At 39.0% G+C, this 24,676-nt stretch overlaps 1 protein-coding gene across 5 annotated transcripts in view; it reads left to right on the forward strand.

Moving 5' to 3' along the window:
• CFAP44 (cilia and flagella associated protein 44) overlaps nucleotides 1-24,676 on the forward strand; it is a 145,324-nt gene that overhangs the window by 103,057 nt on the left and 17,591 nt on the right. For all 5 annotated transcript variants that reach the window (XR_013414403.1, XM_015129870.3, XM_015129871.3 and 2 more), the window contains 4 exons: nucleotides 6,495-6,672; nucleotides 9,747-10,247; nucleotides 12,601-12,804; nucleotides 14,110-14,305. Coding sequence is in view for 4 of the 5 variants with exons in the window: in XM_015129870.3 (XP_014985356.2) it covers nucleotides 6,495-6,672; nucleotides 9,747-10,247; nucleotides 12,601-12,804; nucleotides 14,110-14,305 (1,079 nt within the window). In the remaining variant the exon portion in view is untranslated. The remainder of the gene's footprint in view (nucleotides 1-6,494; nucleotides 6,673-9,746; nucleotides 10,248-12,600; nucleotides 12,805-14,109; nucleotides 14,306-24,676) is intronic.

The following is a 24,676-nucleotide window of genomic DNA, read 5'->3' on the forward strand; positions in this document are numbered from 1 at the left end:
GAGGGCTCCCCCTAGCTCTGTTTCTGATAAGAAAGTTAACAGGAGTGGCCCCTGCTGGCTGAGAACTGCAGATTTGGCAGGGCACACTTGAGACACTCTAAATAGATACAAACAGCCTCTAAAATACTTTTTCAGTCCCAACCTTGATTCCAAGCTTCAGGCTGAGGCCCTAGAAAGAAAAACCCAGTCTGAGGGATCCAAAGCCAGGCAACAGGCACAATGTAAAGCAGGACCAATTCCTGCCGACTAAACCCCCCACCCCATGGAAGGAGACCATGCTTCATGGCATAAACAGACCCACGGAACTCAGTTTTCCGACAGCAGGGAGAAATGGAGGCATAGGTGAGGGTGGTTAACTACTATTCTCCAGGTTTCCCCTGCTTCATGGGTACATACCGCAGTGGTACCTATGGCCAGCTCAGGGATAAGGGGTGGAAAGTGAAAGGAGGATGCTTGCTTTCCATCTCCATCACACCCTGAGTTTTCACTGAAAGAAGGAAAGGAAGGAGGGATGCCTCTATTCCCTGTCTTTCAGAATGGGCAACCAGTTCTCTTCACCACCCCCAGCTTATACTCCTCTGGAGTGTATCCTGAACCACTGGGACTGTTTGACCCTCAGAATCTGGAGGAAAAACCCCTCATAGCCCTCTGCACAAGGATTTGGCCAAATTGTGATTTACAGGAAGGATGGCTTGGCCTCAGGAAGGAACCATTCATTTTTATACCATTCAGCAGTTGGACTTTTTCTGTGGATGTGAGGACAGATGGTCTGTAAGCCCCATATGTGCAGGCTTTCTATAGCTTGCAAGGCAATCCAGACTTGCCAACAGTGTAGGATTGATCCAGCCCTCCTGTTGGCCATCTCAGGTTGCAAGGGGTAAGCCTAGCGAATTAAAGATATGACTCCCAGAGGCACCCCCAGCAGAGAAGTGAGCTCCCTCCAGCCTTGCTCCTCCAGATCCACCCCAACCTCCTTATCCAGCTTCAGCCCCTCACTTGCCCTCTCCTAGAAATCCTTACCCTAAACAAGCCCCAGTCTCACTCTTGCCCCTCCAACAGATACCCAGTGAATTTGGGCCCAGTTAGGCCAAGGTCCCCATCTCCCTACGGGACTTAATGCAAATTAAGAGAGATCTTGGCAACTTTTCAGATGAGCCTGAGAGACTTTCTAGAATTTCACCCAAATGTTTGAATGCTCCTGGAGACATGTTATGTTACTTTTCGATCAGACCCTGACAGACACTGAGAAGCAGTCTGCTCTGCAAGCAGCAGAGAGATTTGGGGATTTAAAAAAAAATCTGGTATGAGGTAGTTTCACGTGACAAGCACATGTTTTCATTGGTTTATTTGCCATCTGTATATTTTTGGTGACATGGCCCTTTGTGTCTTTTTCTCACATATGAATAGGATTGTTCTCCCTTTTACTGTTGAGATTTTAGACTTCTTTTTATATTCTAGATACTAGTCCTGGATGTGTACTATATGCTAGTTGGATATATAGTTTATAAATATTTTATCTTAGTCTCTTAATCTGTAGCTTATCTTTTCATTCCCTTAATAGAGTTTGTTCTTTCTTTCTTTCTTTTTTTTTGAGACAAAGTCTCGTGTGTTGCCCAGGCTGGTGTGCAGTGGTGCAATCTTGGCTCACTGCAAACTCCGTCTCCTGGGTTCAAATGATCCTCCTGCCTCAGCCTCCCAAGTAGCTTGGATTACAAACATGTGCCACCATGCCCCACTAACTTTTGCAATTTTTTTTAGTAGAGACAGGGTTTCATCATGTTGGCTAGGCTGGTTTGGAACCCCTGACCTCAAGTGATCTACCTTCCCTGTCCTCCCAAAGTGCTAGGATTACAGGTGTGAACCACTGCACTTGGCCTCCCTTAACAGAGTTTGTCACAGAGCAACAGCTTTTAATTTAGTTGATGTTCAGTTTATCAATTTTCCTTATATAAATCTTGATTTTGATGTCAAGTCTAAGAACTCTGCCTGGCCCTAGGTCCCAAATATTTTATCCTATTTTTGTTTAAACATTTTATAGTTTTTCTTTTTATATTTAAGCTAATTTTTAAATAAGGCATCAGACTTAGGTTGAGATTTGTTTTTTTCTTACAGATGTCCAATTACTCTAGCATTTTTGCTGAAAAGACATTTCCTCCATTGAATTCCTTTTGCATCTTTGTCAGAAATCATTTGGACATATTTGTGTGGGTCTATTTCTGGGTTTACTTTCAAGTCTGTTGATCTATATATCTATCCTCTTACCAACAGTACATTGTCTTGATTCATATATCTATATAATAGATCTTGAAATCTGGTAGAGTGATTCCTCTCATTTTATTTTTCAAAATTATTTTAGACATTATAATTACTTTTCTTTCCATATAAATTTCAGAAAAATCTTGTCTATATGTATAGAAAATCTTGCCATAATTTCAATAAGAATTATGTTAAAGCAGTGTATTAATTTGGAGATAATTTTTATCTTTATTGTGTTGAGTCTTCTAATCCATGGACATGGTATGACTTTCCATTTATTTAGATCTTTGATTTCTTTCATCAGTGTTTTGCTGTTTTCAGCATAAAAGGTTCTGTTCATGTTTTGTTAGATTTGCATGTAAGCATTTCTTTTTTGAGCAATTTTAAATACCATTGTGTTTTTAATATTGGTGTCTATGTGTTCACATTCGCTGCTAGTATAGAAATACAATTGATTTTTGTATGTTTATCTAGTATCCTGTGGCCTTTCTGAACTGTCTCAGTTGTAAGAGTTTTTTTGGTAGGTTTCTTGATATTTTATGTGTAGACAACCATGCCATTTGGAAACAGGGGCAATTTTATTTCTAATCTGTTTGCAGTTTATTTCCTTTTGTTATTGCACTGGCTAGAACTTCCAGTACTATATTGAAATACAGTGGGAAGAACTAGCATCCACACTTTGTTCCTTATCTTGGAAAGCATTCAGTGTTTAAATAATATAACTGTTTCCATCCTTTACCTCAACCTACCTATACTTTTATATTTGAAGTTAGTGTCTTCACTAACTTCACTAGGCAACATACAATTGGGTTATGTTTTTAAGTCCACACTGCCCATTTCTGTCATTCAATGGTATATTTAGACCATTTATGTTTAACGTACTTATGTATATTTAGGCCTTACATCTGCGATTCTATATTTTGTTTTCTGTTTGTTCTATGTTTTGGATTTCTGTTTTCTTTCTTCTGCTTTACTAAGGAATTTGTCAATGAATCCATCTGTAAGTATTCTTTGAGGGATAGTTTTAAATACAAATTTAAAATTTTTGTTGTTATAGTACTATCCAGATGTTCTATTTCTTCTTGAGTCAGTTTTTATAATTTGTGTCTTTGAAGAAATTTGTGCGTTTCGTCTAAGTTGTTAATTTTATTGGCATGAAGTAGTTTATATTATTCCCTTATATTTAATTTCTGTAGTATCTGTTTTGATGCCCTCTGTTTTATTTACATTGTTAATTTTCATATTATCTCTTTTTCTTCATCATTCCAGCTAGTGATTTACCCACATTATAGATCTTTTCAAAGAACTAGCTTTTGGTCATAGATTTTAAAATATTGTTTGGTCTGCTTTCTCTGTCATTGATTTACTATTATTTTTATAATTTCTTCCCTTCTAGTTAACTTAGGTTTAATTAGCTTTTAGTTTCTTGCTTCTTAGTGTGTAAACCTGTGTATAAGTTTTGATTCTATGCCCTTCTTCCTTTGTAATATAAACATTTAAACTATAAATTTCCTCCTAAGCATTGAGTTAGCTGCATTACACATTTTCATATGGTAGATATTTATTATCACGTAGTCCAAAGTATTTCTTTTTTTTTTTTTTTTTTTGAGACGGAGTCTCACTCTGTCGCCCAGGCTGGAGTGCAGTGGCTGGATCTCAGCTCACTGCAAGCTCCGCCTCCCGAGTTCATGCCATTCTCCTGCCTCAGCCTCCCGAGTAGCTGGGACTACAGGCGCCCGCCACCTCGCCCAGCTAGTTTTTTGTTGTTTTTAGCAGAGACAGGGTTTCACCGTATTAGCCAGGATGGTCTCGATCTCCTGACCTCGTGATCCGCCCATCTTGGCCTCCCAAAGTGCTGGTATTACAGGCTTGAGCCACCGCACCCGGCCTCCAAAGTATTTCTAACATCACTTGTGATTACTTCCTTGACTTGCAATTTAGTTTCCAAAGATTTGGAGTTTAAAAAATATCTTCCTAAATTAGATTTCTAATTTAGTTGTTTGTGGTAATAGAAAATAGTCTATATAATTTAAATTTTTAAAGATTTATGGAGAACTGTGTTATGGCCCTGCATATACAGTCTGTCTACATAAAAGTTCAATACGTGCTTGAAAAGAATATGCTTTCTTGCATTGTTTGGTGTAGTGTTCTATAAATGTCAATTAGGACAAGATGATTGATAATGTTTTTCATATCTTCTATGCCTTTTTGTCTTTGAAGGCATGATTTTTTATGGTTATTCTTGAATGTCCTCTGTACTCAACAAGGTCTCTCCAGTTGGTGGGAACATGAGTGATTCCCAGCTATGTGTAAACTATGAGAATTATTTGTTCTACAGTTTCCCAGTAATTGTACTTTTTCCAGGAGTTGTTCTTTGCCCAGCTTCATGGTGATTCACATTACGCATGTACAGATTAATACTCAGCCAAAATGTTAAGGTTCTATGTAGATTTTCAGAGGCATTTCTTTGTGTATTTCTGATATTCTTTTCCACAAATTTCTTAGCACCAAATTTGGCCTCCTTGTACTCTAATCTCTGTCTCCTCAGTCAGTGAGTTCCCTGGGCTGTGTTTGGGATCCTGATCCTACTCCACAGGCTGGTAATTTCCTCTATGCGGCAGCCAGGAGATAATAAGGATCATGTCTTTTTACTTTTCTCAAGAATTACAGTTTTATGCTCTTTATTTTCAATGTCTGAACATAATTGTTTCACATATTTTTATTCAGTTTTCTGGTTGTTTATATTATGAGGATAACAATGGGTGCTGTTACTCTCACGTGGCCAGAGGCAGAAGTAGCTCTTCTCTTCCCTTCCCTTCCTTTTTCTTTCCTTCCCTTCCTTTCTCCCTTTCTCCTTTCCTTTTCTTTAAAAATAGTAATCCTTCATTTTAGTGCAGTTTTACACAAATAAATGATTGTCAGTTAATACAATAGATGGTATGGGTTTCCTCTGAGAGCTACGTATACATGCTCATGTTGGCTAGTAGACTTTACTTTAAAAAATTAGACAGGTATGTTGGGATCTCCCAATGAAGGGACTTTTATTAGTACCAAGGTATTATGATAGCCTATACCTTTAGATACCTTAGTACTTCCAAAGCAGAGAGTTCAGTTTCTGTAGAGAATAATTCTTTGATTTTAGTCTGGATATAAAGATTGCCACTGTTTTGTATGTATGCAGGTGGGAAAGTTTGGGAGGGTCCAACTGGTTTAAGCATTTTTTTTCAATCCTTTAATTAATTTTGCTAAATATATCTAGCATTCCATTCTGTACTTGTCCTGTTTGTGCTTGGAGCATTCTAGGGACTTCACCAAGAAGATAATATTCAATCCTTTTTGTGGCCTTATCTTGTGGGTGGTATTCTGGGCTATAGTTTGGTCTGGTTTATTCACTAATGTAATTTTATCTTCTTTTTGTCTTCCAGAAATGGATCAGTGTCACTGGTTTGCTCATGGCTTTCTATTCCATTCTTAGATTTCTGATAATTTACAACTTTTTGTACTTCTATACTGTCATTTTCATGGAATTTGGGTACAGAGGGAGAGGCAAATATGTATGCTCATGCTATCATCTTAAACTAGATACCTTTTCTGAAAATTTTACAGCAAGCACTTATGCAAATACAAAGTTTAATTGTCTGGGCATAATAGCTCACGACTATAATCCCATCTCATTGGGAGGCTGAGGCAGGCAGATCACGAGGTCAGGAGATCGAGACCATCTCTGTAGTCCCAGCTGCTTGGAAGGCTGAGGCAGGAGAATCACTTGAACCTGGGAGGTGGAGGTTGCAGTGAGCCGAGATTGTACCACTCACTCCAGCCAGGCAAAAAGAGTGAGACTCCATCTCAAAAAAAAAAAAAAAAAAAAAAGTTTAATTGACTTTGTAGTCATTAAAAAACCCACCTAATTTCCAAGACGTAATTTATATCAAGAGAATAAGTAACAATGTTAATATGAATTACTTAGAAGTGAATCAAAGCCTACCAGTAATTCAGATTATTTCAGTACAATCTAGTGATTGGTTCCTATTTATATAATTGTATATTATTTTGCTTGGGATACTTTAAAAGTAGTAATTGACTTTTAAAAAATGCTTGGGCTCTGTGACAAAAGTGGCATCACAGATTTGAAATTAAACTTTTGTATAATGATTAAATTTGAATATATGCCTATATTAATGTAGACAAATTGGAGTTTATTGTCATATTTGTGTCTGGGTTGTCTATTTTTCTAATAGATACAAGAGTAAACCTGGTGACGACTATGAAGATCCTAAAGATCTTCAAGCCATCAAAGAAGCCCAGGTGTATATGGGAGATTTCAATCTGAAGACAGCCCCAGACTATAAGATACCTGAGCACATGAGAATAAATGCTGCCAAGAAGGAAGAGGAACTAGGACACCTAGATTCTTTGGTACTTATCTACAGATTTTATGACAATGGAGAAAGCACCCTGGGTTCTTAATTAAATTCTGCTAAAACCACTCATTTCCCTATCTGGTCAAGCCCTATCTGGTCAATAAGAATATACAACCTTAGAAATTTAGAACTGGAAAAGACTTCCATGATTATCTAGAATGTCCTCTTTTTACAAATAAGGAAACTGAGGCCCAGAGAGGACAAGAGATTTGTCCATGGTTAGTCAGCTAATATGGAAGAACCAGCTGCAAATACTTACAGTGTATCTGAGGGTTATAGATGGGTATTACCTGACAGGTGTGGCAGGGTCATCAGGGATATCTAGTATTCTAGGTCAGAGTTTGACTGTCTGATGAATGTCTCTATCTCTTTTTTACTGTGGCCTTATTAGAAGTATTAATACATCTTTGTTGAGTTAGCATTTCTCGGAAGACTCATTCTGTCTTTGAGCTTTCCTTAAAATACCATGTTTCAGTACCAGTTTCATGGGTAAGCATTATATTTTGTGGACTTTGAACCTCTGAAATTCAAACAAATCCTCATTGGATTTAGTTTTTTGTTGCCATGGACCACTAAGGACTTAGATTAAAAAGGCCATTATTTAGCCTTTTTTTTTTTTTTTTGTAGGACTTCCAAACTTTTCTAGGCAACTCAATGCTAACAAACTAATATATTTCTTTGTTATTTTGTCTGCATTCCTCCAAACCACTTTCAATCATCCTGATCATTCTGATCCCCGTTTTCTTATCAAAGTTCCTCTTCCTGCTATATTAATTCCTTAATCACCATTTGGACTGACAAGTGACTTTTTATACTTAAAGGCTTAGAGGTCATCTGAGCTACTACTTTTAGGAGAACTTGATACACGGTAACCTAGTGTGGTTGTGGAGGTTGCACATTTCAAGGCATCACTTTGGAGAGGGTACCAATCACATCACAGATATATTAATAGTATTTTTGAATATTTTATAATTATCTGACAAATGAAAATGAAGTGTCCTGAGGAATGGGTGTTTTTTTCTGTTTCACCAAAGAGATGCATCCCAGTAGCACAAGGGTCCTGGCTTGGCAATTCATATCCACAAATCCGTTTTCATAGCTCATAACTGTGTGTTTCTCATCAAAGTGGACAATTTGGACATTTTAGTAATGACCATTTGGATTGTTTTCCTAGTTGTTCTTCTAAGGTAATTTTTATTTATTCATCATGTTACCTCCATCATTGTAGAGAAATGTTCTTATGACCATGATTTATCCAATCTGAAATTTCATACTCTAGTTGAGGAGATGGGCAGGTATGATGTCTTCAACTTAATTGCATTACATTGAAATTTGCTTTGTTAAAATAAAATCACATAGAACACCTTTTTCTACAAGTCAGAAGACTGGAGTTCTGTTTCCATCTCTGCCACTTAATAGCCATGTGAACTTTGCTAAGTCATACAAATCTCCCTAAGCCTTTTATTTCATCTGTAAAAAGAGTATTAATACCAATTAACAACAAGACATGTCTGGTATACCTCATAGGGTTAATTTAATGGCCAAAATCCATAAATGGTCTTTATTGTCATGGTCAAATTGAAAATCATTGAAAAGTATTAAATATTTTTAAAATAGTGTATTGTTCATCTTTTTTCTCAGCCAGTATTTAGGTTTGTGTGGTATTTGTTTGTTTGTTTTGTTTTGTTTTGTTTTGTTTGAGGCGGAGTCTGGCTCTCTTGCCCAGGCTGGAGTGCAGTGGCCAAATCTCAGCTCACTGCAAGCTCCGCCTCCTGGGTTCACGCCATTCTCCTGCCTCAGCCTCCCGAGTAGCTGGGACTACAGGCGCCCGCCACCTCGCCCGGCTAGTTTTTTGTATTTTTTAGTAGAGACGGGGTTTCACTGTGTTAGCCAGGATGGTCTCGATCTCCTGACCTCGTGATCCGCCCGTCTCGGCCTCCCAAAGGGCTGGGATTACAGGCTTGATTGAGCCACCGCGCCCGGCTGTGTGGTATTTGTAAAACTAGAAAGAAAGAATTGATGTGTGAAGAGGCTCCTTAAAGAGGTAGGTCGTATAGCCATCAGTGATTTGGGTTCGTTCTTGGTGGCCTAATCTGCAATCCATCAGACACTTCAGAGGTGGTTGTCATTCACCCAACTGTTGGCTTTTGAGTTTAAACCTTAGTGGTTTAAAGGTTTATTTTCAAGTTGCAGAACATATCCTCTATCTTGATATAGTTTTCTGTGTTGCAGATAGTAAACATATATGTGGCTTTTGTAAGACTGCTTGAAGGAGTGACTTTTGATCTTCCTATGAAAAGTAACTCTTCATGGCCTTTGGACAATCTAGTAGCCTAACTGCACACAGAAAGTAGGGTTGCATGTGCTCTCAGGCTCTGGGAATGGCATTTAGACAACACAGACCAGGGAGACAGCTCGTAATGAAAGAGCAATGAGATTATATAGCCCCTGTGCCTGGAAGCAGAGGCACAGCTTGGGTTAGATAAATGGAGAAGGAATGAAGGAAGGATCCTGCAGTCTCTTGGTGTGACATGCTACTGAAATTCAGAATCATGGCCTTGCCTACACAAGGAGTAATGATAATCATGTGGCCAAAATTCAGAATGAAAATAGGCTAACCTGTAGTTTGGGCCTAGGTGGGCAGCCCTAAGTGAGTCTAAGTCCAAGGGATTCAAAGTTCCAGCAGGAAAATGCATTAATCGCCTTCCTGTTCCCTTCCTCCCTGGAGAGAGTATCCAACTTGAATAAGGCTCCAGGAAGGACTTCCATGGAGTGGTAAAGGAGGACAGGGGAACTCAGCCACATAAGCCATCTGGAGGGAACAAATCGTGGGAAGCCAAGAGATACCAGAGGTCACATCTAAACTGTCCTTCCATCTTGGAGGAGCTAAATGGAAAAAATCCTAAATATTAGAGAAAAGGGAAACTTGGTGGTAAAAAGGTATGATCAGATGAATTTTTATCTTGAATTTTTGCTAGGCCTTTCAGCAAGGGAAAAGAGCAGATTGTACTCCATGCAGTTATTTGTCAGACGGTTGTACTGTTGTTTCCTTCCTCTTCTTTTTTTCAGGTCCATGGAAATAAAAGGTACATGAACAAGTGCATTCTCTCTCTTAGAGACCTTAAAGTGGCTGTTGTTGAGGAAATACAGTGCCTGGTACAAGAACTGAAGAACATTCAGTCGACTCTTCACGTATCCAAGCACATACCCATTCCCCAAATTCCTCAGATACACCCGGAAGAAGTTCCAGAAAAGAGATTTCAGTATGATGAAGAAACTCTCCTAAATTTTAAGCAACAGCATATGAAAAGTGACGATGAAAAGTCCCCCGGAGTGGAACAGACAGGGTCTGGAGGCCCAGGTGGAGGATTCCTCAAGCTCTCTTCTGGAAAGGATGGGGATTTGACAACCCGAGATTCAATGTCTAGATCATCAAAGGCATCAACTCTCAGCCTGGATATACCAAAGTATATGGAATTTGAAAAAGCAGAGCCAACGGATGTGGAGCTGGAAATTATGAAGAGAGATGAGATTAAACACGTGTACATGCAACAGTATTTGGTCAACAGGGTAAGGGGTGAACCTGTTCCTAGTTAAAGCTTAAAGAGAGAAGAGAAGGGAAAAAAATGGGTTGGGTTTTTTATTTATTTTAGATTTCTCTGCATGAACCTTTCCCAAACCCTGACCAACTCACCACTCAGTGATGGCTTGGCTTCTTCCCCATCCTTGGCCTTCTGGAAATCATTGTGCTCTTCCCAGAACTACAGAGGTTTTAAACTTTTGTTTTGTTTTGTTTTGGAAAGCTGGCAAAGAATGAAGGGGAAGCCCATGTTTCAGTTACTTGGCATCCAACTGAAGTCATCGTAAAGGGGAAGTGGAGGAGCAGCTTTTAGATGATGGATGGAACATAGATGATGGATGGAACATAGTTAAGAATTTTCCAGAGAAACAGGGCACCCTCTACTTTTCACACCATCCTTTTTCTCTAATATGTGGTTTGTTCCATTAGTAGAAGTGTTTATGGTGACTACTGGGTTTGAGATTGTTCTGGAGCTGGAATGGCAACTATTTTTATTTCTAGGAAAATCAGGTCCAGACTAGGACCTGTTGGGCAGGATGTTCTTTGAATATGAAGGGAAAAGAACCTTTCTTGGAGAGTTAACTCTCTGCTGCCAGCCATATGGATTCCCTTTCCTCAGTGTGTCTTTCCATCTCCACCCAGTGGTGATGCCCTCAATAGCTTTCCAGCCTTATTCTTCACCATTATCTCTTCTTTGTCCAGCCCCGTTTTCTCACTGTTGTTGCCTCTTTTCACTCCACCTTTTTCTCCCACACCATTCTGAGTTTTATATCCGTGCTTTTTCCTTTGCTGTTTCCTTCTACCAGTAATGACTTCCTTCCAGAGTTGAGTCATCAAAGCACGGCTCAGTTCCAAACCCTCTCCAGCATTTTCCGCTCACATTACTTATGCTTTCCTTGTTTCTAAACTCCAGTTGCACCTGTAATAAGCATCTCATGTTTTACACTAATTTTCCTTGCTGTTTCATGGGTATTAGTATTGTCTTGAAAATTAAATTACATAATTCTTGAGCAAAGGGCCACGTATACTTCTTCTGATTCCTCCACATTGTCTAGGACAATGTCAAATATACCATAGATATTCAGTCAAAGGTTTTAATTGATTTAATTGTAACTAATTTATTAATTTAACAAATATTTATTGGATGTTCTATATGCAGGGACACTGATAGATAGGATTAGGGATACAACAATTCCTAAGAAAGACATGTTCTCTGTCTTCACAAAGCTTATAGGCTATTGGGGTTGGAGAGAATAAAACAAGTGTAATCCTTACAGACTTGGAGACCTATGTGGTTCAGTTTAAGAATGGTGTTGCACTGAAGAAAATATAGGCCTGCCTCCAAATAAATGCAGTAATAATTCAAGTTTGTTAAACAAGCTTTAAAGGGGAGCCCAGACATATAGTCTATAGCGATAGTTACTTAAAAGTTTAATTTTTTCTTCTCTCTGTTTTTTTTTTTTTCAGCTCTCTGAATTTCTCTGGTAGTTTCACTGCTCCAAACCCACAGATCTCTTTCTCTCCTCAGCCCCAGTCTGGGTCCTCACTTATTACAGGCTTTTGACAGTTGAGGCTGCCTATCATGTACAAACTAATTAAAAACATAGAATGGTTTGTCTTTTCCTATTGTTACAGTTTCCTCAGGAGAATCAGCCCTTGGGGCTCTCTCTTGGCCTCTTATTCTCCTTTGTGATACTGGGGGGGAAAGCTTTACCAAAATCAGAACAAAACTGAAGACTTCAAATTAGTAGGACCATAGTGGATTAAAGTCTGAACTAGGACTTGGGATACTTAGGCTCTTATCAGGAAAACTACCTTTGACCTTAATTTCTTCAGTCTTAGAAAAAGATTGAACAGGTTTTTTGTGACTCCATGATTATTTTATGTATTTTAAAATATTTACCGTTCTGTAGGTTTGAAAATTTTCAACATAAGAAGTTGGGAAATGTATTTATTTGTGTTTACTATATAAAAGGGATTGTAGAGATACTGTGGAGAATAAAGAGGAGACAGAAACGCTACCCACTCAGAGAGCTCATAAGCTACACAGTGTACTGTAGAAGGGCATTCTTGATTTATGGCTTAGTCAATGGTGAAGAAATAGCTGAAAGGACTTCTAGTTACACAGTTCCTACCACTTAATAAATTAACTTATGCAAACTTAATGTAATTAATGAATTTATTTTTGTGACTACACACACACACATACACACACACACACACAATTCTCCATCCGTAAGGGCATAATAAAAAATGATTTATTACAAATTAGTATTGTTAGATAGTTTAAAAATGCATTCATCTAGTCTTCTAACGTATCCTCAAATATTTTTTCCCTCTCAGGTCAAAGAACTGATTGTCACTTTTGATGCAGAACTCCGTCTCCTTAGACATCAGAAACTGAAACTAGATACTCAGATGAAATTATCTGATCTGCACCATGTCACCTTATTTCAAGAAATACTTCTCCTGAAGAATTTTGAAAAACAGGAGAACATACTCCAAGAGCGTGTTAATTCCTTGGACAAAGAGGAACAGTACATGCAAGTATGAATGGGCAGAAGAATCCTAGCTGGCTCCTCCCTTAGTTACGGAGAAGCTTGATTTCTTTTTATTTTTCTTCTTAACTCAATTCTCCTACTTGTTCTAGCCCTCATCTCTTTCTTGTCTTCTTTCCCCTCCTCCTTTTTCCTGTTATTCCTACCTACTCTCCATCTTTAGTATTCATGGTCAAAGAGAAATGATTTAGATTTTTTAGTAAATTTGGTCTGATATTCTGTAAGGTAAGAGAATAAAATTTTCAAAAGTGAGCCTTTGATTGTGCCAGTCTACTCCAGCCTGGCGAGCTGGGTTCCCTAAAAAACAAAAAAGTAAGCTATGATATAAAATTGAGTTTTGATTTTAAGTTATCCTTATGAAAATAACTGAAAGAGAAGCTGGTAAGTTTCTTAAGTATGATAGCTTCAGTGTAATATATGATTGAATATCATAAGAAATGAGGTTCCATTATTTGTTATATTTGTATATTAACTTTCAGAAAATAAATTGTACTAGCTTTGTTTTAAAAGAAAAAAGATTCTGTTAAATAGGTAGTATATGCTACATAGTAACATTCATTTTTAGGTATATTAGCTTCACTAGAAATTATATGTCTTTTTGTTTTAGTTATCATATATCAGTACAAAAAATTCTTTGGTTTTTGAGACTACACATGCAAAAATATTAGCTGACATCCACATATTCAATTTAAGGAATTTCAAGGAAAAGTTTCAATTTAATTTAGATTTTGGGGGGATGTTTAGCACTAAAAAAGCTGATTTTCTAATTCTAAACATAACTGATTTTTACAAAGGAATTATAAAATTTTAACCAATAAATTGATGGCTCTGCAAACATCAGAAATATAAACTTCTTTTAAGATGTTTTAAAAAATATATTTGTAAACTGTAACCGGCCGGGCGAGGTGGCTCAAGCCTGTAATCCCAGCACTTTGGGAGGCCGAGGCGGGCGGATCGTGAGGTCAGGAGATGGAGACCATCCTGGCTAATATGGTGAAACCCCCTCTCTACTAAAAATACAAAAAGAAATTAGCCGGGCGTGGTGGCGGGCGCCTGTAGTCCCAGTTGCTCTGGAGGCTGAGGCAGGAGAATGGTGTGAACCCGGGAAGCCGAACTTGCAGTGAGCCGAGATCGCGCCACTGCCCTCCAGCCTGGGCGACAGAGCGAGACTCCGCCTCAAAACAAAAACAAAAACAAAAACAAAAAAATGTAACCTTGCATTGTAAAGTGCATTGCTCTCTGAACTTGGTTTATCAGAAATATTTATCATTTTTTCTTGTTTTTATTCATTTAGTGGAAAATAAATGAAACTCTTAAAGAGATGGAAGAGAAAAAGAATGAAATCACCAAACTCCAGGAGCAAGAAAAGGCACTCTATGCTGGTTTTCAAACAGCCATTGGAGAAAACAATAAATTTGCAAACTTCCTCATGAAGGTCCTAAAGAAGAAGATTAAACGGGTAAAGAAAAAAGAAGTTGAAGGAGATGCTGGTTTGTATTTCTTTCTTGCATACGATCTTATTTTCTCTCATTAACATGAAATAGAGAGGTAACTAAGGGACCTGTTAGATACCCTATTTTTTTTACTATAACATAGACAATGTAGAGACACTCTGGAGGCTAAAGAGAAGACATAAACCTTAAGGTCTTCCAACACCTCGAGTTAATCTGTGTGCATGTTTGTTTGCACATGCGCACACGTGTTTACGTGTATCTGGTATGAGTTAGCATAGTGTAGTTTAAGTTAATAAGCACATCTTTTTATGTGTTTATTTGCCATATGTATATCTTGTTTGGTGAAATGTCTCCTTTTGCCCATGTTTAAATAGGATCACTTGCTTTTTTTACTGTTGAGTTTTGAGAGTTCTTTATATATTCTGTATACTAGTCCTGTGTCAGATATGTGGTTTGCAAATATTTTTTCCTAGTGTGTAGCTTGTCTTTTCATTTACTGTAGTATCATTTGTTGAAAATGTTGTCTGTCTTTGACTGAATTGCTTTGATCTTTGTCCAGATCATTTGGGCATCTTTGTGTGGCTCTATTTCTAGGTTCTGTATTCTGTTCCATTGATCTATATGTCAATCTTTTCACCAATACGACAGTCTTGATTATTGTAGCTACATGTTGAGCCTTTAAATCGGGAAGACTAACTCCTCCTACTTTATTCTTCTTTTGTAAAATTGTTGTAGCTATTCTAGTTCCTTGATATTTCCATATTTTAGAATAATATTGTTTATATCTGCAAAAAATCTTGTTGGAAATTTCATAGTAATTGTGTTAAAACTGTATATTAATTTAGAGACAACTGGTATCTTTCCTTACATTGAGTTTTCCATTAGAAGGTACAATATGCTGTAGTCCCAGCTACTTGGGAGGCTGAGACAGGAGAATGGTGTGAACCCGGGAGGCAGAGCTGGCAGTGAGCCAAGATCACGCCACTGTACTCCAGCCTGGGCAACAGAGCGAGACCTGTAGATCAAAATCGTATACTAGTTTTCAGTATATAATTCATTTTCATGTTTTATTAGATTTACACCTATTTCCTTTTTTAGTGATTTTAAATGATACTGTATTTTTAATCTCAGTGTCCTCATGTTCATTGCTACTCATAGATTACATGTTTAGCTGATGTCCTGTAACCTTACTTATTAGTTCTAAGAGGTTTTGATAAATTCCTTGGGAATTTCTATGTAGATGATATTAGGTTGGTGCAAAAGTAATTGTGGGTTTTGCCATTAATAATGGGAAAATAATTTCATCTAATAATTTCATCTGTGAATATAGGCAGTTTTATTTATTTATTTCTGATAAGGATGCCTATTTCATTTTCTTGCCTTATTGCATGGCTAGAACATCCAGTTCTATGATAGTGCTGAGAGCTGACATTCTTACTTTATTTTCAATATTAAGTATAATGTTACTTGTAGGTGTTTTGTAGATACTCTATTAAGTTAAGGAAGTTCCCCTCGGTTCCTCTTTTTCATGAATTTTTTTCATGAATGGGGGTAGAAATTTGTCAGATGCCTGTCTACATTGATTGATGATCATGTGATTTTCTTTTTAGCCTATTAATATGGTTGACTACATTGACTGATTATGGATTATTAAATCAGAATTGCATTTCTGAAATAAACTTTCCTTGGCATAGTGTAAAATTCATTTTATATATTGATTAATTCTATTTGCTAATATTTCATTGAGAAATGTTTTGTCTATATTCATGAAGATCATTTTTCTGTAATTTTCATTTTTTGCACTGCCTTTGTCTGGTTTTAATATCAGGGTAATAAAAACTAGCTTCATAATATGAATCAGAAAATTTTCTTTTCCATTTGATTTTCTGGAAGATCTTGCGTGGAATTGGTGGTAATTATTCTTTAAACACTTTGTAGAATTCACCAGTGAAAGTATTTGAATTTGAAGATTTCTTTTGGGGAGGTTTTAAATTACAAATTCAACTTTCTTAATAGGTATAGGGCTGTTCAAATGTTCAAATGATCTGTTTCTTTTCTTTTCTTTTTTTTTTTGAGACGGAGTCTTGCTCTGTCACCAGGCTGAAGTGCAGTGGTGCAATCTCTGCTCACTGCAACCTCCACCTCCCAGATTCAAGTGATTCTTCTGCCTCAGCCTCCTGAATAGCTGGGACTACAGGCACATGCCACCATACCCAGCTAACTTTTTTTGTATTTTCAGTAGAGACGGGATTTTGCCATATTGGCCAGGACGGTCTTGATCTGCTGACCTCGTGATCCACCTGCCTTGGCCTCCCAAAGTGCTGGGATTACAGGCGTGAGCAACTGCACCTAACCCAAATGATCTATTTCATATTGGGTGAATCATGGTAGTTTGTGGTTTTTTTGAGGAATTGGTATATTTCATCTAAGATGCCAAATTAATGCATGAATATCCTTATCTTTTTAGTGTCTACAGGGTCTGTAGTAATATCACCTGTTGCATTCTTTTTTTCTAAAAAAAAATTCAGCTTTTATTTTAGATACAGGGGATATATGTACAGGATTGTTACATTGGTATGTTGCACCCAGGTAGTGAGCATAGTACCAAATAGGTAGTTTTTCAGCCAATGCCCCCCTCCTTCTTCCCTCACCACTCTAATAGTCTGCAGTGTCTATTGTTTCCGTGTTTATGTCCATGTGTGCTCAATGTTTTTAGCTCTCACTTATAATTGAAAATTGTAGTATTTGGTTTTCTGTTCCTGCGTGAATTTGCTTAGGATTATCGCCTCCAGCTCCATCCATGTTGCTGCAAAGGTCATGATTTCATTATTTTTTTATGGCTGTGTAATATTCAATGGTGTATATGTGGATTTTCTTTGTCCAGCCCACCATTGATAGGCACCTAGGTTGATTCCATGTCTTTGCTATTGGGTATAGCACTGTGTTATGGTTTGGCTGTGTCCCTACCGAGATCTCATCTTGAATTGTGGTCCCCATAATCCCCACATGTCAAGGGAGGGATCTGATTGGAGGTAATTGAATCATCGGAGTGGTTACCCTTATGCTGCTATTCTCATGATAACGAGTGAGTTCTCATGAGATCTGATGGCTTTATAGGGGGCTTCCCCCCGCCCCTTCACTCTGCACTTCTCCTTCCTGCCACCATGTGGAAAAGGACATGTTTACTTCCTTTTCTACTGTGATTTAAGTTTCCTGAGGCATCCCCAGCCATGCTGAGCTGTGAGTCAATTAAACCTCTTTCCTTGATAAATTACCTAGCCTTGGGTATGTTTTTATTAGCAGTGTGAGAACGGACTAATGCACATGGCAATGAACATGAGTGCATATGTCTTTTTGGTATAATGATCTATTTTCCTTTGTGTATATACCCAGTAATAGGATTGCTGGGTCAAATGGTGGCTCATTTTTAAGTTCTTTGAGAAATCTCCAAACTGTTTTCCATAGTGGCTGAACTAATTTACATTCCCACCAATGGTGTATAAGTGCTCCCATTTCTCCGTAGCCTCAGCAGCCTCTTTTTTGACTTTTTAATAATAGTTATTCTGCCTGGTGTGAGATGGTATCTCATTGTGGTTTTCATTTGCACTTCTCTGATGAGAACATGAATCTTTTGTATGGATTTTTATATCTCAAATTCATTAAGTTCTTCTCTAATTATAGTTATTTCTTTTCCTCTTGCTTTATGACCAAGCATGTGGTCAATCTTAGAATATGTTCCGTGTGCAGGTGAGAAGAATGTATCTTCTAAGTTGTTGGATTGAGTGTTCTGTGGATGTGTATTAGGTCCAATTGGTCAAGTGTTGAGTTTAAGTCCAGAGTTTTTTTGTTAGTTTTCTGCCTTGATGAGCTGTCTAATGCTGTCAGTGGGATGTTGAGGTCTTACACTATTATTATGTGGTTGTCTAAGTCTTTTTGTAGGCCAGGAAGAACTTGTTTTATGAATCTGGGTGCTCCAATGTTGGGTGCATATATATTTAGGATAGTTAAGTCTTCCTGTTGGATTGCACTCTTTATCATTATGTGATGCTCTTCATTATCCTTCTTAATTTTTATTGGTTTAAAGTCTGTTTTATCTGATATAAGAATAGCAACTCCTGCTCTTTTTTTGTTTTCCATTTACATGGTAGATCTTTCTCCATCCTTTTACTTTGAGCCGATGGGTATAATTATATCTGAGATGGGCCTCTTGAAGACAACAGATGGTTGGTTCTTGTCTTTTTATCCAGTTTGGCACTCTTAACTTTTAAGTGGGGTGTTTAGCTCGTTTACATTCAAGGTTAGTATTGATATGTGTGATTTTGATCCTGTCATCATGATGTTAGCTGGTTGTTATGTAGACTTGATTTTGTAGTTGCTTTATAGTGCCTGTCAGCTGTCTGCTAAAGTGTGTTTTTGTGGTAGCAGGTATTGTTTTTTTTTTTTTCTGAGTCCATGTTTAACACTCCCTTAAGGACCTCTTCTAAGACTGGTCTAGTTGAAGCTTATTCCCTCAGCATTTGCTTGCCTGAGAAGGACTTTATTTCTCCTTCACTTATGAAACTTAGTATGGCAGGATGTGAGATTCTTGGTTCAAATTTATTTTCTTTATAAGGACACTGAAAATAGGCCCCCAGTCTCTTCTTGTTTGTAAGATTTCTGCTCAGAGGTCTGCTGCTAGCCTGATGGGGTTCCCTCTGTATGTGACTCGACCCTTCTCTTTAGCTGCCTTTAAGATTTTTTTTCTTTTGCATTGTGCTTGGTGAATCTAATGACCATGTGCCTTGGGATGGTCATCTTGTATAGTATCTAGCTGGGGTTCTTTGTATTTCTTGAATTTGTATGTCAAACTCTCTAATAAGATTGGGGAAATTTTTGTGGACTATATTCTCAAATATATTTCCCAAGTTGCTTATTCTCCCTCTTTCTCAGGAGTACCAATGAGTCATAGATTTGTTCTCTTTATAGAATCCCATATTTTTTCAGAGATTTGGTTCATTAAATTTTTTTCTTTATTTTTGTCTGAGTTGACTCAAAGAAGCATTCTTCGAGCTGAGATTCTTTCCTCATCTTAGTCTATTCTGCTGTTAATATTCCAATCATATTATGAAATTCTTGTAGTGGGGTTTTTAGCTCTAGAAGTTTGGTTTTCTTCTTTCTGAAAATGTCTAAAAACTTTAAAAAGTTTGGTTTTCTTCTTTCTTATTTCATCTTTCAGCTCTTGGATCATTTTACCGAATTCCTTGGATTGGGTTTCAACTATCTCCTGAATCTCGATGAGCTTGCCATCCAGATTCCAAATTTTATGTTTGTCATTTCAGTCATTTTAGACTGTTAAGGAAAACAAAAAAACAAAAAAACAATGGTGGCCAGTAGCTGCGTTAATACCCAGCTGCACAGCTCTTTAATATTTCCTTGTGTTTGCAAGTATGCTCTGAAGTAGGGGTGAGGGAGTGGGAGAGATGGCCCACTCACCAGGTCCACTCCTGGGCCTTGGGGGAGCCCCCTCCAATCACTGGCACTGTGCCTGTGTGTGTTTTTGTTGTTGTTGTTGTTGTTTTTGGGTGTTCCAGGCCATGGGGCCCCCTTGCACAAAGACTGTAGCAGGGAGATATGCAACATCCTTTCTGGACTGGCCCTGCAAAGGGAAGAAAGCCCCACTCTCACCCCAGCCCAGGAACCCATGCGTCTCACCCTTCTCAGTACTCTGAGAGTGAGGGCTCCTCCCCAACTCAAGTGCTGGCCATACATCTTGGCTCCATGCTCTGGAGTTGTGCACCATGGCCCTGGAGGTACTGGGATATCTTGAGATTCAGGGTCAGGGTCAGGTTCCAGCTGCACTGGGGGGTCCAATTTGCTCCGCGGTTGCCAGGAAACTGCACCTGAGTCTGGAGGACAGTGGTCCTCTTCTCACAGTTCCACTAAGCAGTGCCCCACTAGGGACTCTGTGTGGGGGCTCTGACCCCACATTTCCCTTCCTCACTGCCCCAGAGGTTCTCCATGACTGCCCCACCCCTGCAGCAAACTTCTGCCTGGGTATCCAGGCATTTCCATACATCCTCTGAAATCTAGGTGGAGGTTCCCAAACCTGAATTCTTGACTTCTGTGCACTCACAGGTTCAGCACCATGTGGAAACTGCCAAGGCATGAGGCTTGCACCCTCTGAAGCCATGGCCTACCTCTATGTTGTTCCCTTTCAGCCATGGCTGGAGCGACTGGAATTCAGGGCACCAAGTCCCTAGGCTGCACACAGCATGTGGACCTTGGACCCTACCCAGAAACCATTTTCTTCTAGGCCTCCAGGCCTGTGATGGGAGGGGCTGTGTGAAGGCCTCTGGCATGCCCTGGAGTTACATTCCCCATTGTCTTGGGGATTAACATTCCCCATGACAATGGGGAATTAACATTCCCTAATTTACTTAAGCAAATTTCTGCAGCCAGCTTGAATTTCTCCTCAGAAAATGCAGTTTTCTTTTCTATCACATTGTCAGGCTACAAATTTTCCAAACTTTTATGCTCTGTTTCCCTTTTAAAACTGAATTCCTTTAGGCTGGGCATGGTGGCTCATGCCTGTAATCCCAGGACTTTGGAAGTCTGAGGCGGGCAGATCACGAGGTCAGGTGATTGAGACCATCCTGGCTAACACGGTAAAACCCCATCTCTACTAAAAATACAAAAAAAAAAAAAAAAAATTAGACAGGCGTGGTGGTGGGCACCTGTAGTTCCAGCTACTTGGGAGGCTGAGGCAGGAGAATGGTGTGAACCCGGGAGGCAGAGCTTGCAGTGAGCCGAGATCGTGTCACTGCACTCCAGCGTGGGCGACAGAGCGAGACTTGGTCTCAAAAAAAAAAAAAAAAAAGAACAAAACTGAATGCCTTTAACGGTACCCAAGTCACTTCTTGAATGTTTTGTTGCTTAGAAATTTCTTCTGCCAGACACCTTAAATCAGTTCTCTCAAGTTCAAAGTTCCACAAATCTCTAGGGCAGGGGCAAAATGTCCCCAGTCTCTTTGCTAACACATAGCAAAAGTCTCTTTTGCTTCAGTTCCCAACAAGTTTCTCATCTCCATCTGAGACCACCTCAGCCTGGACCTTATTGTCCATATCACTATCAGGCTTTTGGTCAAAGTCATTCAACAAGTCTCTAGGAAGTTCCAAACTTTCCCACATTTTCCTGTCTTCTTCTGAGCCCTCCAAACTGTTGCAACCTCTACCTGTTACCCAGTTCCAAAGTCGCTTCCATATTTTTGGGTATCTTCAATAGTGCCCTACTCTACTGCTACCAATTTACTGTATTAGTCCATTTTCACACTGCTGACAAAGACATACACAAGACTGAGAAGAAAAAGAGGTTTAATTGGACTTACAGTTTCACATGGCTGGGGGTGCCTCAGAATCATGGCAGGAGGTGAAAGGCACTTCTTATATGGTGATGGCGAGAAACAATGAGAAAGATGCAAAAGCGGAAACCCCTGATAAAACCATCAGATCTCATGAGACTTATTCACTACTATGAGGACAGTATAGGGGAAACCGCCCCCATGATTCAAATTATTTCCCACAGGGTCCCTCCCACAACATGTGGGCATTATGGGAGTATAATTCAAGATGAGATTTCAGTGGGGACACAGAGCCAAACCATATCACTTGGTTATTGTATTTTTCAGTTCTTAAATTTTCACTTAGTTCTTTATAATTTCTATTTATTTGCTGAGGCTTTGAATTTTTTCATTTCCTTTAAGTATGTTCAGATTTTGCTCATGGAAGCATTTTTATCATGGCTGTTTTAAATACTTTATCAGATAATTCTAATATCTCTGTCATCTTAGTGTTGACAGCTATTGGTTTTCTATTTTCACTCAGTTGGAGATTGCATTAGCCCATTCTTGCATTGCTATAAAGAAATACCTGATATTGGGTAAGTTACAAGAAAAGAGGTTTAATTAGCTTATGGTTCCACAGGCTATAAAGGAAGCATGGCAGCACCTGCTTCTGGGGAGGCCTTAGGGAACTTTAACTCACAGCAGAAGCCAAAATAGGAGCAGGCATCTTATGTGGCAGGCACAGGACCAAGAGAGTGAGGGAGGATGCACTACACACCACACTTTTTAAACAACCAGCTCTCATGATGACTCACTCACTCTCACTCACTGTCATGAGAACAGCACTGAGGGGATGGTGCTAAACCGTTCAGGGGATTCCTCCCCGATGATCCAGTCACCTCCCAACAGGTCCCTCCTCCAACACTGGGGATTACAGTTCAACATGAGATTTGGTGGGAACACAGATCCAAACCATATCAGATATAAGTGACTTTTAATTGAATCCTAAAAACTTTCATATTATGAGACTTTGTATCTTATTTAAATTTTCTGTTTTACTCGAATTTCTCAAACACTAATCTGACAAGGAAAGGGATGGGAGTCTCCTTACTATTGATGGAGGTAGAAGTCTATATTCCCCATTCAGACTTCATTGTCACCCAAGGGATGGGGGACCTCTTTGATACTGCTATATATGGGTGTGAGTTCCAGCTCCACGTGTAGTTTCTATGATCAACATGGTGGGGATGGTGAGTACTTATTGATAATGATGAAAGTCCTGACTCTCTATTAATGTTCTTCTGATAACCACCCCTGAGGGGAGAGAGGATGGTACCTTATTACTGACCTTGGGAGTGGAAGTCCAGGCTATCACATGGCCTCCACAGGCATCTTGGTGGTGAGGGTGGGGGCGAGGCTGGTTACCAGCCAGCATGAATAAATGTACTGGCTCCCTACTTGGCCTTCTCTAATATCATCCAGTGGGAGTGTTGGGACACCTAATTACAGCCCTGTGAGGGTGGATGTCTAGCCTCCCCACTTAACCTTTGCTGATTTAGTTGGGGATTGTACCAGAGTTTTTCTGTGGTGTTTGGTTGGAATAGAATAGTTACTGTCTAAAAGTTTTCTCTCCTTCTAGGCTGCCTGTTTCCTGGTCCTTCGGCTAGAGACAGCAAGCTTTTGTTAAGGCTTTCCGTATCTGTAGATCTGTTGGTGTTTCTAGGCTGCCAACTTACTCTTCTCCAAGTCTGAGATAGATGAGGCTAAAAGAATATCCAAGGAACTCACCACAGTGTTGTTCCTCAGGTTCTAAGGCACATAGTTGCTCTACTTTCTTCTCTCCATTTTTTTCAGAGTCTTCTTATGTTTGTTTTGCACATAATGTTTAGCTGTATTTATAAATTGTAAATTGGTGATCTGTAGTTCATAGATGGCCTCAAGGTGTTTTAAAAGAAAGTGGGGCAGGTTGGAGTGGAAAGGTCTACAACCCCTTATCAAAACCCTTGGGGACAGATTTTTTTGTGTGTTCAGAAATATTTCTGAAGATATTATATATGATATTATAAAGAAATCATTGCTGACATTTATTAAAAACAATAAGGCAGACTTTATTCAGGGGGGCTACTACAATGGGGTTTTGTAGCAGGGAAGAGAGATGGGGCTGAACTCTGAATATAACAAGGACAAGTGGAGATTTATAGCCAAGGAACAGAGTGGGGGTCAGTGGACGGAAAATTACTAAGAAGTAGGGTAATTCTTCACTAGACTGTTTTAATAGGACTTTTTGTGGAGGGCAAGCCAGGTGATAAGGGTTGAGTGATGAGGAATTTCATCAGATATCAAGGGTGGGGAATTGTTTCTAAAGTAACTTGCAGGATTATTGCAAGTTATTTAGTCCAAGAATTGGACTAAATAGGTTAAGGACACAGCTCAAGGTCAGGAACTAGTCAGAAAAAGGACTCAGAGAAGCCTGGCTCAGGTTGGGTCAAAGGAGAAAGTCTTTGTCAACATGATACCACTAGCAAGTTCTGGTACAGAATCCCAAAATCAAACATCTTAGTGCTTCTGCGGCAAAACATGAATATTCATACCAAGTTAAATAAAGACTATAAAGATCATTACTTCATGTCAGATAACTTATGAAAATCTTTTCAGGGCCAGGCCCAGTGGCTCAAGCCTGTAACCCCAGCACTTTGTGAGGCCCGGTTGTACAGATCCCTTGAGCTCAGAATCAGCCTGGGCAACATGGCGAAACCCTGTCTCTACAAAACAAACAAAAAACAAAAATTAGCTGGGCATAATGGTGTGTACCTGTAGTTCAGCTACTCAGAAGGCTGAGGTGGGAGGATTGCTTGAGCCCAGGAGGTGAAGGTTGCAGTGAGCTGAGATTACATCACTGCACTACAGTCTGGGCAACAAAGCCAGATCCTGTCTCAAAAGAAAAAAGAAAAAAAAGAAAAAAGAAAAAAAGGAAAAAAAATTTTTTTCTGATTTTAGAGCATCTTATGAGTTAGGAATTGTGGGTGTATTTCACTGACTGTGTGTATCTACAGCTTGGCAGCTTGGTCTCAGCGCCCTCTGACTTGCAA

Source organism: Macaca mulatta, chromosome 2, assembly GCF_049350105.2.
Source record: "Macaca mulatta isolate MMU2019108-1 chromosome 2, T2T-MMU8v2.0, whole genome shotgun sequence".
NCBI lineage: Eukaryota > Metazoa > Chordata > Mammalia > Primates > Cercopithecidae > Macaca > Macaca mulatta.